Source organism: Parasteatoda tepidariorum, chromosome 2 (assembly GCF_043381705.1).
Source record: "Parasteatoda tepidariorum isolate YZ-2023 chromosome 2, CAS_Ptep_4.0, whole genome shotgun sequence".
In the NCBI taxonomy this organism is placed as follows: Eukaryota; Metazoa; Arthropoda; class Arachnida; order Araneae; family Theridiidae; genus Parasteatoda; species Parasteatoda tepidariorum.
Genome location: NC_092205.1, coordinates 29,275,856 through 29,290,699, shown reverse-complemented (window position 1 = coordinate 29,290,699; position 14,844 = coordinate 29,275,856). Strand labels below are relative to the sequence as shown.

Genomic DNA, 14,844 nt, shown 5'->3' with positions numbered 1-14,844 from the left:
TCAGCTTTAGAAAATTTAAATTTCCTGGGGTTTTTTTTCTGTTACGTTATTAGTTATAACAGGGTGTTCAGCTTGGACAATTCTTTCCAATTTCTTTTGTAGCCTCCTCCCTAGCTTATTCTTCCGACCAATTAAATTTGATGCAGGGTACCAGACCTGCAGCAAACAATAAATCGTACTGCGATTTCACATCGCGAAACCTTTCGCAGTTCAAAAGAGCCGTCTTTTCCCTTTCAGGAGTGACAATTTTCAAAGGTCAAGGTATTTAAACACGAAGTTAGCAGTGAATACGTATATATTGCACATCAATTTTATGAATTAAAAAAAACATAAGCATTTATTTTTAATTTAATCTTTTTTTTTTAGAAAGCTTACCGAGTTTTAGAAAAAAGTAACGATTTCATTCGACATTTCCGTTACATATACTTGTACTTTTTCCCTAAAACGTAACGAAAGTACAAGTAAAAGTACTAAATTTAAAAAGTAACGAAGTGCAAGTAAAAGTACGTACTTTTTACTTGTACCGGCGGTACAAGTAACGAAAGTAAAAGTACTGCCATATATGATTCTTATACACAAATTGATTTGAAAAGATGTCTAGAACAAAATTCAGACCATAAATGGCCCAATCAAAATGGGGAGATAGTGTTACAATCTGAAATTAAAAGATTTTCGACATCTCAATGAAGTTTTTTCCGGTTAATTTGAAATTTCAATTATTTTTTTTATTCATAATAATGATGATAATAATTGTCATGCTGAAATATGCATAACATTTTTCCTATCATTTTAAAAATCCTTTTTCAATAAATAAAATAAATATCAATATATAAAATAATATTCAATAAATGAAATAAATTTCAATAAATAAATATCCTGATCTCGGCACAATTTATTTCAAGGGAAAAAGATTTGATTGCTAGAGGAAATTTATACTTTGTTGAAGAGGTTTGATTAGCCTTTACCATAAGTTGAAGATGTTAATGAGTTCTAGTTAGTTTCGATTCCATTAATTGAAAGGTTGGGTGTTTTTATCATAAGTTGAAGAAGTTCAATGAATTTACCATTCGTTGAAGAGGATGTTGATTGGTGTTGTCGTCCATATATTATTCCAGTCCGATGTAGGCAAGCAATTATTTAACGAAAATCATAACTTGCTTAATAAAAAATTAGATTGGAATAAATAAAAATGTTTTACTTTTGAAATTTATGTGTAATGTTATGGAGCTCCAAAGTAAAAAAAAATGATTCATACATATTATAATAAAACGTAGAAAATGGTGAATTAATATGTGAATAGGCCAAGATCCACAATGCACCTCTGTGCATCAGAAATGCAAGTGTAATGCGTACGTTGTAATAGTTTTTCGAAGGAAAGTTAAGAAATTCGTATATTGGCTGTCAATTGATCTAATTTAATGCCGAGGCTCTTTTTTTATAGCCTTACGCATTCGAATACGTTGGCTGAAAAGAAAGAGGGAGAAGTCCTGATGAATTTTAATGAAATCAAAGCATTAGTAACCATATAATGGTTTTCGATTTTATGCTAATGCGTTAGGCAGAAGTAGAGGGAATCTCTAAAAATATATTTTATTCTGCACTCAATTCAAGGCTATGGTATTTATTTTTATTTTTCCTGTCGTTGAACAGCCGACCTAATTTTGTGTTTACGACTCCTAATGCTCAACTCCGTAGCCTTGTAATTTTGAAACAATTCAGAAGACAAAGAAACTCCAGGATCAGTACCCCCAGGGGTATGGATTTGTTATGCATGACTAACTTGTGTCATGCATGGAGTGTCTTGTCCATTATTGCTGAGTAGTGCAAGGCAAAAAACACGAAAAGTAAAATGAACATTAAGGGGACCAAACTTTGGATCGCTCTCCTGATCAAACTACAGGAACCATATTTCTCAGATTGTGGCTGCCCCCTATGTTAGCTTGTTGAGCTTGTTAGGTCAGAAATCCTAATCCATCGAAAATAGGTTAAAGGAATTAAGTGACTATTTTTCTTAAATGTAATTTTCTACTGATTATCATCATTGTTATTACTTAAATAAAAATAATAATGAAAGATAAAGTACAATATTTGTGATATATATATACCGTCTTTTGATCCTTCTTTCTATTTCATTGNTTTCGGACATATTCACTTATTATATATATATATATATATACCGTCATTTGATCCTTCTTTCTATTTCATTGCTTAATAAACTCTTGTGCCTTGAATTTATAAATCCAAAGTGAAACTTGATGCTACAGCATAACTATTACGTAGGTTGTGACGTAACTTTCGTAGATTATCTCACTTTATTGAGATTCATAGCTTCGAAAGGAACTCTTTCATTTAGATAAGAGATTATCACACGACAGATGAAAGTTGATTTCGACATTATTATTGAATATTAGGGTCGGTTGTTCAGCGAAGTCTTGAATGGAAAATGTTACAAAATAAATGGAATGGGTAATAAAACAAACAGAACGAGTAACATAACAAATGGAATGGATAACGAAAGTCAACAATTTAAGCTTGAGTTTGGGTTTAATATTGTCTTACTAGGAGAATCCGGTGAGTAATCTCACTTTTTCATAATGATAATGAAATATTACTTTTTGCAATTTGGATTATGCCACTTTTTTTTCTATTGGAAATTAATAATTCTTTTAAATAAATGTGTAAAAAAAATACTAAGAAAGATACTTTTCAGTTTCTAAAACTTTTCGTCGATAGATGGCGTAATTTTCAATTTCAATGAAAAACTTTTATTTTAATGACATTTAAAAAGATTCAGTTAGAAATTGGTTGCCATTGAAATCAAAGACAATTGATCTTGTTCCTAAAATGTCAATCATAAATCAAAATAAATCGAATTAAGATAGTAAACTTTATGGTACCATGTTTGGAATTCATCTTTCATATTCTTTTTTTTATAGCAGCAAGAAATCACAGGTAAGCCCATTTTGATATCCTTTCAAAAATTTACCAATGGAAACAGATACTAAGAACGAGATCTTTTTTGTTTAAATGTACAGTGCGCAAAATAAAAAACGGACCACCCTGAATAACTTTTAATTTAATGATCGGATTTTCACGTTCTCTGAATAAACATACCTTTTTTCGACGGATTTGGATTTCAGACTTCCGAAATACAGGGGAAAGCTGCAATCTTAGAAATATGGCCCCCATACTTTGATCATGAGAGAGGGTTAAAGTTTAGACCCCTTAATGCTAATTTCATTTTTTGTGTATTTTGCCATATCTTGTTAAACAAATTGAAAGATTTTTGCACACAATTATAAAATTTGTTCATCCAAACATAATTCCACTCAAAATATAACTTTTAGTGCATATTTATTATTTTTTTTATTATTTTATTTAATAATAATTGGAAAAAAATTTAATTGTAAGGTATAAAATTTTTTACAGCATTTTAAACGATGTAATTTTACATGGCAAAATACAAAATTTGAGCTCCTGAGAAATCAAATTTTGAAAAACTGCTTCTTTAAAATTCAATTTCCCAGAAATTACTTGACCTATTTCGCTCAAATGTTGTATTTTGCTGTATAAAATTACATTCTTTAAAATGATGTAAAAATTTATATACCTTACATTTAAAAATTCTTTTAACCATTGTTAAATAAAATAATAAGAAGTAATAAATATCGACTGAGAGTTATATTTTGCATTTTATGATCGTTGGATAAACGATTTTTATCATTGTGAGCAAAAATTTTTCATTTCGCTTAAAAAGTTCTGGAAATATGACGAAATATGCAGGAATTAAAATTAACATTAAGAGGTCCAAACCTTGGACCGCTCTCCTAACTAAACTGTGGGGGCCATATCCTTTAGAATACAGCTACCCCTATATTTTGGGTAACATAAATCAGTATTTGTCGAAAAAAATTATTTAGACTAAGTAAGTTTTCGAGTCTGATTTCGTAATTTAAAATACCGTCTACACTAATTAATTAACACATATTTCAGGTCACCTCCGCGATAATCATTAAAATTGAGTCCTAGAAAGTGAAGATCCGATCATTAGATCAAAAGTTATTCCGGAAGTCCATTTTTTTATTTTATTATTGTTTTGCGCGCGGTACATAAAAATCTTTTGAAGATAATGACGGCTATAACAGATAAATTATATAATATGAGGTTAAATACATCAAGAAGATCTGCATATCTTTACCTTGCCATCAGCCTAAAATTAATAAAAGGTTTTTACGCGTATGTTATTTATTTATCCTTTATTTTACAGTATTTACCTGAAATATTTATTAATCTTCCAAAAATTTGTCTGTTATTATTACGTTTTCACTTTTGACAATGGTTTAAATTAAAGGCTTGAAAATAAAATATATAAACACACTACATTTTAAAGCAAATAATATGCTTTAAAAAATTATTTACCTCAAAAAATTAAAAGACAGTGTAAGCAAGTAAATGAGCATTTGCGTTAAAAAACTTGAAATTGGTCTTTACATTTATTTGACACTTTTAATTGGTAATAAAAATGAATTTAGCTTGAAATAAGTTTTTTAACTTTTTTTGCCCTAGACAAAAGATTTCGGCTAGCCTTAAAAAAGTACTAAATCTATTATTTTCTTTTTATTGACATCCAAAAGTTGAGACTTAACTTGAAGCCAAATGAATAGCTTGATGAATACACACATTTAATAAATACTGTTCACATTAAATTAGAATTTATATAAAATGCGTTTTAGATAAATTTGGCATCAAATACTTCTGATGCGAAAAGCACAAAAACAAAGTAAACAGAATAACTAGAAGTGCAATTTCGAATTTAAAGATGAATACAAACTTAGAGTTCATATATAATTATAAAATAGTTTAGAAATGCGTGCTTGACGTCACGTCGCTTCATTACTCTTCTTCTAGTAAAAACCTCATTTGAATGTGTCGAGACGAGAAATTTAGATGAAACTTTAGTAGGTCTCCTAACACTTGATGTCTTGTTGAAAGCAGCCTTCTTTCTAACCATTTTCACTTTAATATTTGGAGTAGCTTATTTATGAATAGCTGGTGGTATGCTGACTGTGAATAATCGAAGGAGTGCTCTTCAAGTCTGCAGATTGTTTCAAACGATTTATAGAGATGCTTCTGGAATTGTTAACGTTCTAAGATTTTTAATTTTGAATGTTCTGAGGATGTTCTTCAAAGGTCCAATTATGTCAAGTTGAATTTTGTCGATTCTTTCTAATGTAGGTAGGTACTTCCCAAGCGATTTATATACTTGTCGCTGTATCTTGAAACTTTGACAAGATAGACAGGTCTTAATGAATATCTTGACATCCTGGTACATCGAAGGCCATGTAAACTTCTTTGACACTAACTTTGTTGTTGCTTATTGAGCTCCTTGAGGACATAGATTACTTTTTGAAAACAATTGGAGGCATACATGGATGTGGTTTTCGGGAAGAAATATTACACTATAAATAGAAATACAAACTTAGAGTTCATAAATAATAATAAAAGCAGAAAACGTGATTGATGTCACGTCGCTATAAAATGATTTATGTCCTAAATGTGTGTACTCAGATATGTAACGTATGAATGTTTGGTTGCGTAATTTGCTGGTTTTGCTCAACTCTCATCTCTATTGGTTACAAGGATTATGTGCTGCATGCCTGCTAACTTTTAATCCTTTCGAGGATGGTTTTCCCCAGTGGTTGTAAAATGGAATTTAAATTACAAATTTTAGGTAGAAGCATACGCTGTATTTTGAAATAGCTTATGCGGACTACCACAACAGTATTACATATTAATACATGTGCTTAATTTTCTTAAAAATAGTGGTGGTCAAAAAGATTATAAAATAAGTTTATAAATGCAAGTAATATATAGAAAGCATACATTTTACTACCACTTTCAATATAGAAATAAAATTTTACGCCAAATGCTTAAAAGTCCTGATATTATAAGGTTTGAGAATTTTAAATTCGTGATCAAAAAGCAATTAATTATTATTATTAGTTAGTGTTAATTTGTTTTGTTTTAGCATTAGAGTTTAATTATACTACATGAATTAAATATTTCTATTTTGCTCTAAGTTTCGCTAATTTGTTTTGATAAGCAAGAACACAATTTATTATTATTTTTTTTAAATTTCAGACGTAGGAAAAACATGTTTATTTCGAAAATATACCACTGGAAAATTCAAAGGTAATTTACATGAAAATTAATTTTTGTTTAAGCCATATTTTCTTAAAAATTAATTTTAAGATAATAGTTTAATGATTTTATTGTCAAGTATGATACATTTATATTTTTGAAAATAATATTCATGATAATGTTATGTTAACTGAATAATAAGTCTCAGCAATAGTACCATTTGTGTGACGAATGAAAATTCGTTAGAATTCCCTTTAGAAGAAGAATTTATTGTGCAGTAAAAAAAAAAAAGGTTTAATCTTGACATCTAAAAAAAATCCATCCCCATAAATTCATAGCAGGAGCACTGTGCATTATAGTAACCCCGGTAGCAGAATTTTCAGAGTCAATCTGCATCACTCTATTTTCATAATTTTAAATTTGCCTGCTACGCTAAAACAGTCAAAATTTTATTATAAATACTCGGCTTACTTTAGCATGCGTGCAGTGTGGAAAAAAAATTGACCTCCCTGGAAAAACTTCTGATTTAATAATCGGATCTTCACAGTCTAGGACTCAATCTTAATGGCTCGAAGGGGTGACCTCAAATTTGCTAATTAATTTGTGCAGACCATATTTTAAGTTGCGAAATCAGACACAAAAACGTACTTTCTCTGAATAAACATGCCTTTTTTTCGATGGATTCCGATTTCTTACCCCAAAATATAGAGTGTAGCCGCAATCTAGGAAACATGGTCTCAATAGTTTAGTCAAAAGGGTGCTCCTAAGTTTGGACCCATTAATATTAATTTTACATTTTCCCTATTTTGCTACACCGCGAGAACTTTTTTGAATAAAATTGAAAAAAAAATGAAATTTTAGAAAATATTTTTTATTATTTTATTTGATAATGGTCCAAAAAATTTCAAATTGTGCACAATTTTTTACATCTTTTAACAGAATATAATTTTACACAGCAAAATACAAATTAATTGGTACAGTTAAATTGTTCATGAGAAAATGGAATTTCAAAAATTTCAGGTATTTATTATTCGATTTCTCAAGAACTACTAGACCGATTTTGTTTATTTTTCAAGCATTCTTAAATAAAATAATAAAAATTTATAAATTTAACTCAAAGTTATTTTTTGCACTGATTTATCTTTGGATAAACGAAATTTATAATTGTGTGCAGTAATTTTTCAATTTCGTTAGAAAGTTCTCGAGATATAGCAAAATACGCAAACAGTAAAATTAACATTAAGGGGTGTGAATTGCTCTCCTGACCATATTTCCCAGATTAAGGCTACCCTTATAGTTTGGGGGTCAGAAATCCGAATCAGTCGCAAAAAAGGTATGTTTATTCAGAGAAAGTACCTTTTTCGTAACTTCAAATATCATCTGCATTTATTAATTAGCATATTTGAAGTCACCCTCTTGAGCTACTAGGATTGTGAAACCATGAGAACGATACGAGCCGATCATTAGATCAAAAGTTATTCAGGGTGGTTTGCTTGTTTTTATTTTTTGCTCAGTGTACAGCAAATTAGCACATATAAAGTTGAAAAATTACACGCTCTTAAATGGATTAAATAATTAAATATTGGAAAGTTAAAAAATTGGTATAATTTTACGAAAAGTTAACAACGAAAAGTTTCCCGTGTTAAGTTCCTTTTTTTTTGCAATTAAAATTTTTCTTTTTTGAAATTCCAATTAATTTAAGTCAATTATTTGGAAATTTTGTTAGTCAATCACTTTTCTTTTGATTATACATCTGCAAATTGGCTAAAAGCAGTTTTGTTATAAGGACTTGAGACAAATAGTAATTGAGTACGTTTAGGGTTAAAAAAAAAAAAGGTCTTTTCTGTTTCTCCTCGTAGTAATTTTCAAATCTGACTTTTTTGAAATCTATTGATGAAAAATAAATAAATCTGCAGATGCTCTGATAATCTGCATCTCCCGTTTCCGTACTAGAGGATTTCTGCTACCGGAATTGTAAGTATCTCATGTTTTTAACCCTTTACCGCATTTGGAATACCGGTGTCCTTTTTATATATTTTTTTCTGATGCTTTAGTCACAAGCAAAAGTATATTTTGGTATTTTTCAAAAATTTATCCTTAATTTATTTTGTGAATTAAAGAAACTTCAATGAAGAATAACTGTTTCTCTTAGATCTAAGTAATTGCAAATTTGAAAAAATTATTGTTTGGAAATGAGCCGTGTTTGAAAGATTTTACCTTTCACGCCGACACCGGTGTTTCATGCTGTATTTCATGTCCATAAATTATTCTGCGTCAAAGGGTTTGTCGACGCTCAGGTAAATATGAACTCGCTCAATAAACAAAAAGAAGCGGACTGTAAATTCACAATATTTATTTATTATTATTTGGAAGAGAGCTTTTTTGTAGCTCGTTACAGCTCTCCTTCCACACACACTCTTTTTCTCAGTGTTACAAGTTATACTAGGTGGCGCTACAAATCCGTGCGGATACAGGGTTAACTCTATTCTCCTTTTCTCTGTTATCTTCTGCTTGGACAATTTTCCATAAATTTTCAAATTTGTATGTATTGAAACAAAAAATAATAATAATTCAATTACCATTAATAGCAGTGATATCATTGCACAAAAATATAGAACATTGTTATGACTTGAGAAGAAAGAATAAATAAAATTTAGAAAGAAGGTTTTTTTTTAAAAAAAATTAGATGCTTAAGAGTGTACATAGTTGGTACTTTTATCTGATTATATTTCACTCATGTTTGTCAGTTAAAGTTTTACTTCAACTAAAGGGTTGATCATCATTTTAGAAAATTTTAATCAGAAATGGGGCTATCACTACTTCTTTAAACAACTTAAGGTAAAGGATAAAGATGTGGAATTATTTATTGGAGTAATTGGTGGTCAAAAGAGATATCGCAGATTGGTACCAAGGTGAGTATAAAAAAGTCATTTTTAAATCAAATTTGTTACATTTTAGCGCTAAATATAGCTTACTTTTTGCAAAATATAACATATTTACCAATAAAAATTTTATTTGATTATACTATTTTCTTACATTATCACTGTGTCGTAACTTAATTAATATTTATTTTTATTACCCATGACAAAATTTGTTGAATGCAGGGTGCCTCAGGATTATTGGGAAAAACTTTAAGGGACGGTAGGGGGCCATAACAAGGATTTAGAATTGCTCAATTAGTTATGCTGAATTTAAATTTTTATCGCTTTTATCCTAATCAAATACTGATATTTGATGCTTTTTTAAGCTGGCTTGTTCCATTTTAACCTTAAATCATTATTTCTATTTAATTCTTTTCTAGTCTTAAACCAATTTAAAATTTTTCCCTTAATTTTAACTCATTTTGGTAAATTTATATTATCGTATAATGTGAGTTTCCGAGGGAAAAAAATTATTTAAAAGGCTCATTTCCTTTATTTCTTAATTTATATCTAATTTTACTAGAATATAAAGAAGAAAAGTTTGAAAAAGTTAATGCAAAATTATTTTTAAATAAATTCTGTATAGCTTACATTATTATTAAAATTCTCCTAATAACAAACAAGCTTGTTGCCAGATTGTATGTGATGATGTTAGAATACAATAAAATTTCCTGGATGACCAGAAGTGGGTGGGACAGGAACATTGATTGACATTTACCTTAATAATAAGTTCAAATCCTTAAGTAATAAAATCTTCACCTAAAAAATAAAAAAAATAAAACTGTTTTGATGATCCAGTTAGAATCTACTTAAAATTTTTCTTTCCAAAATGTCGGAAAATCCACACGATATTCTTCATATTTTTGATATTGAAAATGTTAGTACCCTCAAGACGTTTAAAAAAACTTAATTATTTGCGTATAATTTGTGACTGTTGGTTGCGTTTGCGGCCCAGTGCACTTCTGCGATTTCTTTTAAATTCTTTTCCTATCTTACAATGAATTGTTTGTAAGACTTAGTTTCAAGAAGATCACCAAGGTAAAGCATCACTGGCTGTGGACAATGAACCAGTGGTTTGTGTATGTGTCAGTGTGGGTGGGTGACCCCTGATCAGCCAGCGAAGGGAATGAGGGTGAGCGATATCGATCCTCGTTAAATTGTTCTATCGTAAAGTACTCGACTTCACACCCAGACAAGGGCGCCGGCAGAATAATATAAAAGGGGGTGCAACCCTCTAATAAACTATCCCCCCCCCCAAAAAAAAAATTAAAATGTTCTGATATTGCATTTTGTTTTGTTATTACATATACTTTCATCTGTTAATTTTTTTCAGCATACATTTCTTCATTGTTAACAAGATATTTTAAAAAAATAGTACGAATTTCTTGTACTTGCAAATTCTGCCACGAGAAACTGTACTGATGGCGCTGGTATAGCTACTGACTTTGAAACACAAATAACTACGATAGTAGTTTCGTATACTAACGTGTTTGTGCATGCTTAACATTGGTATTTATTGTGTTGATGAAGTCTTACAGTTGTGAGAAGTCAGTTTGTGCTATACACCTTAGTTAAACTAAATAACTAATACAAAATATAATATTATTTATATTTTATTAAATGAAATTTAAAAATATAGCTTAGATATTTGCCACGTTTGAGCATGCTCAGTGTGCATAAGAACAGTATCAAAGATGACTCAGAATTCATTGAAAAAGTTATGAACAGATTTGGACAGTAAACAAGACGATTACAATTCTTGTTTGATTAAAAAAAATTTAATTGTTATGTATCAATTATTTATTTGTTTTTGAATAAAAATATTTTTAATAAAAATTTTTTATAACAAAATTGTTTTTCTGTATCGCTTTAATTGCTTAAAAAAAAAAGCCAGGGGAGGGGGTGCAAGTGCACCCACTTGCACCCCGTTGCCGGCGCCCTTGCACCCAGATATCTGGGTTGTCAAAGCGGGGAGCCATCCTCTCTATTGAGGATCAAAACTATGATGGCGTGTGTTCAGATCATCCTGGGGTGTTTGCCAGACCATCTCCATTAGCCCATTTTGTAGCCCTAAAGCGATTTAAATAATGTACTACCACAACTAATTATTTTTGTATGCCTACTTTATCCTTTTATTTTTTTTAATCTTCCTGAATTTATTTTTATATTTACCTTAATAGTAAATAAAGACCCTTTAGTAATAAACTTTTCTCCTCGAAGAGCAACAGCAACAGTTAAAAAAATATTTATTGATAATGCTGCTGATATATTTAAATTTTTTTTTATTCCAGGATAACTCAAGATGCACACGGTATTCTTCTGCTTTATGATACTGCAAACATTCGTACCTTTGAGAAACTTCGAGAATGGCGTGAGATAATGAGGGATTTAGCTCCAGAAGCAATCATATTCATAAGTATTTATATTACTAATTATTTCTAGTATTTGGACCGAGATAGCCTGGTTTGTAGGACGTTGGGCTCGTGTTCTTCAGATCACGAGTTCGAATCCCGCAGGTCGAATAATCCCCGTGCATCAAATGGTGACTGGTGCACGTTGAATCTGCCGGAGTCACAAAGTCTTCCAAGTTCCGATAAAAAAAATCAATACCTCTGGAGGTACTGAATTGGAGATTGATCGTTCTCAGCTTAAGGTCAAAATTACGATCCGTGTATGAATGAATTGGTCATCGCTGTAAAATGGACTGTGATGTGTGCGTGTGACTTGAATCGTATGCTTGGCCGTAGATGGCGCCACTTAAAAACAAGAAACGCACCCTCTACCTTCCAAATTCGCTATGTTTACCCACAGCACGGTTGCTGATATTGGCAAGTGGCATAAGTAACAACTTCTAGCATTTTATTTTCACAGATAGCTTAAAAATAAATATTTATATCGGAATATTTCTAGCTGTTTTTAATTGGATAGGGTTTCTGAAATAAAAATACTTATCTAAATCTTTTGCCGAGTAATGCAAGGGTTGTTTATGACCATGGAGATAGTGCAATCTTCAGTTTGTAACCCTTAGGTTTGATACAAAATACACATGTTTGAAACTTTACAAATTTCTGCATGGAGATACCATGGGGAAAAATATGTCTGTATGTGTGCAGTGTGGCATTTAGATGATACAAATTAATATGGACATTGGAAATTCCATTTATGGAAAATATTTGGGCGAATAAATATTTGGTTTGATTATATTAGTGAGGGTGAGAAACACATTCATATGGTAAGACAACTTCTCGTGTCGAAATCTCTCCACTTCTCAGCTGCTTGCGCGCCTTTTCGTTTTTATAAGATGAACTATCCATTATGTTAGAGTATCCACTGATATAATTCAAGAACAGTTGCATATTTATCGAATTTAACGAATTGAGCATTAACTCAATAATGTTACATTCCCACTAAAAAACAATTTGTTGATAACAATTTTTTTCTGGAGATTTCATGTTTCTTTTAATGAAAATATTTTATAATTGACAGTTGGTGCTCGATCTGACCTTTTCCACAGAAGGGAAGTACTTTTTGAAGAAGGCCAAAATTTTGCCAAAAGTGAAAATCTTGAATTTTTTGAATGCAGTGCCAAGACTGGTGAAAATGTTAAAGAAGTAAGACATTATAGATTTAATTCAAGTTTTTATACAAACTTATTTCACGATTCTCGATCACCATCACTACATACATACATCTAATACGATAGTGTCATTTTAAACTGAGATCGTGGGGTACTTAAGAAACTGAAAAAATGGCAGCAAAACTAAGAGGATCAGTCGCATTCCATTACGGTTTATATTCAGCAAAATATTCGATTTCACCAAATACAATTGCCTGCTTAAAAAATTTTGGGTTTCGAAATTTATTTCTTTAAAAATAACTAATTTAAATTTTCCTCGGATCCCCTCCCACTCTTCAAAAATAGTTTAAACTTTAGATTTCTTAACAGAAAAATATGTATATTAATATTGTATAAAAAAAATTATACCTCGTTTTCAAAACTTTTATTGCTAATTAATTAGCATATCTGCTACTGATTTGTCAGCATATATATGAGGTCACACATCCTACTGGAACCGTTAAAATTGCTAAATACGATTATTAGTACAAAAGTTATTCAAGGTGATATCCTTTTTTTCCTGCCTAGTACGCTACGTTTGAATATATGCAAAGGTAACTAAAGGTTAAACGAGATTAAAAAGTTATACTTCTTTCAACCTTTCTTTTTTTTTCCTTCGATTATTATACTATACATATTCATTTTCCTTTCTTAAAAAATTGCAGATTTTTGAACAAATGACTTTGAGAATACTCGAAAAGGAAGAATTGATATCATTTATTCACCCTTTTGAAATTGAAATAGAAGGAAAGTCTCCCGAATAGAAGCAAAACAAGTACGTGCCTGTTACGCGCACTACTGAGGAAGAAATATTCAATGGATCTGCTAATAAAACAGAAATTCTTCCCCAAAAAGATTCAAGTTATCTAGAAGATAACGAATCGGAGTCTAGAGATGAAGTCGAGAACTTGATTGTGATAAAAGAAGATATTATTGGTACTCAATCAAGCAGCAAATTAAAACCTTTAGAACTAAACGAAAATTACCATCCTTCGAATGATAAAAAAGATGTAATTCCGAAAGTAGAAAATTATATGCTTACAGAAAAAGAGATGCTACTAGAAGGAAAATGTCCAGCGTGGTTTGCTTGAAAAAAAAAACTGTTATTTGGCTCTCTTTAAGTTATGATGTTTAAAGATAAGCTTGTTTTTCCCTCACAGTTGTAAAATTTTATCTGACAATTTTTATTGCTATTTTGTTTTTGCAAATTCTACTTATAATGGATGCTACAAGACGTAACATGCACTTCTTGGCACTATAAAACACGGGCGATGACAGTGTTCTCTGTCAGAGATTCAATTGAAGACACTATATGAACTGTGCAGATTTTAATTTCATTTTTAGATTAAGCCAAACATAGTATTTTTTAATGTTTAGAATGAAATTTGTTAGAAAATTTTTTTAATTGTTTTTGAAATATAATTAATAAAAAACGTTTTTTTTAATTAATTTTAAATTTGCTCTTTAAATTTTTGTTTACTTCGTAACTAATCATTTTTTACAAGAAAAAAAGTATTTTCTATCTTATTTAAAAATAGTACAACTTCAGTTTATTCTGCTTAATTGAGTACATAAAAAATCAGACACTAGAAGGAAAAAATAGTTAAATTAAATTAAAAATCGTTTGACTTTTTAGGTTCTGTGGCTCAAAATGATCAAACATGGAATTAGCTCAGTAGTTAAAAAGAAAATGCCTTCATATGCTTTGCTTGAATCGCAAAGGAATTGATCTTCGTTTTCAATAGCGATCCCGCAGGAAAAAGATAGTGTTTGTTTCATCGTGGTCATTCATTATCTGTTTCATCCTTAAACATTATATTTTTATTTACGAAACGTGTTTTGAATCTTATATATTCAACATAGTACAAATAAAATGCATTAAATAGAAATGCTATTTTTTGGAAATGGCAATTCGGACGATTGAAAATTATTTGAAATCATTTGTAATTTTGTATCATGTTATATGTAGCCAAACATAGTGCATATTGTTATTAGATTCTAACATCATGATTAGAATATTTGATGACTCGCTCTACAAGATATTCTATAATAACGAAATAGATAGATCTATTTCATTCGGAGGAAAGTGATTCAACGTATCCATTTAGGTATTAAAATTACAAAATGGAAAAGCTCTATTGGAATTCTGATTTTAATTTTATGAAA

At 30.1% G+C, this 14,844-nt stretch overlaps 1 protein-coding gene across 2 annotated transcripts; it reads left to right on the top strand.

Annotated features, from left to right (window-relative positions):
* The first annotated feature begins 2,306 nt into the window (after positions 1–2,306).
* LOC107449635 (ras-related protein Rab-6A-like) lies at positions 2,307–14,121 on the top strand. Of its 2 annotated transcripts, XM_043044019.2 has the most exons (6): positions 2,308–2,571; positions 6,142–6,192; positions 8,930–9,053; positions 11,354–11,478; positions 12,549–12,673; positions 13,344–14,121. In XM_043044019.2, the coding sequence occupies exons 1-6, from the start codon at positions 2,463–2,465 to the stop codon at positions 13,440–13,442; spliced, it is 633 nt and encodes a 210-aa protein (XP_042899953.1). In that variant the 5' UTR covers positions 2,308–2,462; the 3' UTR covers positions 13,443–14,121. The 2 variants fall into 2 exon arrangements, with proteins under 2 accessions (XP_042899954.1, XP_042899953.1); XM_043044020.2 differs by lacking the exon at positions 6,142–6,192 and having other exon boundaries at positions 2,307–2,571.
* The last annotated feature ends 723 nt before the right edge of the window (positions 14,122–14,844 follow it).

What these genes read in the sequence shown, in the direction of transcription:
- LOC107449635 (XM_043044019.2), top strand. Translation starts at nt 2,463, where the DNA reads ATGGGTAATAAAACAAACAGAACGAGTAACATAACAAATGGAATGGAT. An exon ending in TACCACTGGAAAATTCAAAG is followed by an intron (nt 6,193 to 8,929) that starts GTAATTTACATG and finishes TCATCATTTTAG; the next exon opens with AAAATTTTAATCAGAAATGG. An exon ending in CTGGTGAAAATGTTAAAGAA is followed by an intron (nt 12,674 to 13,343) that starts GTAAGACATTAT and finishes AAAAAATTGCAG; the next exon opens with ATTTTTGAACAAATGACTTT.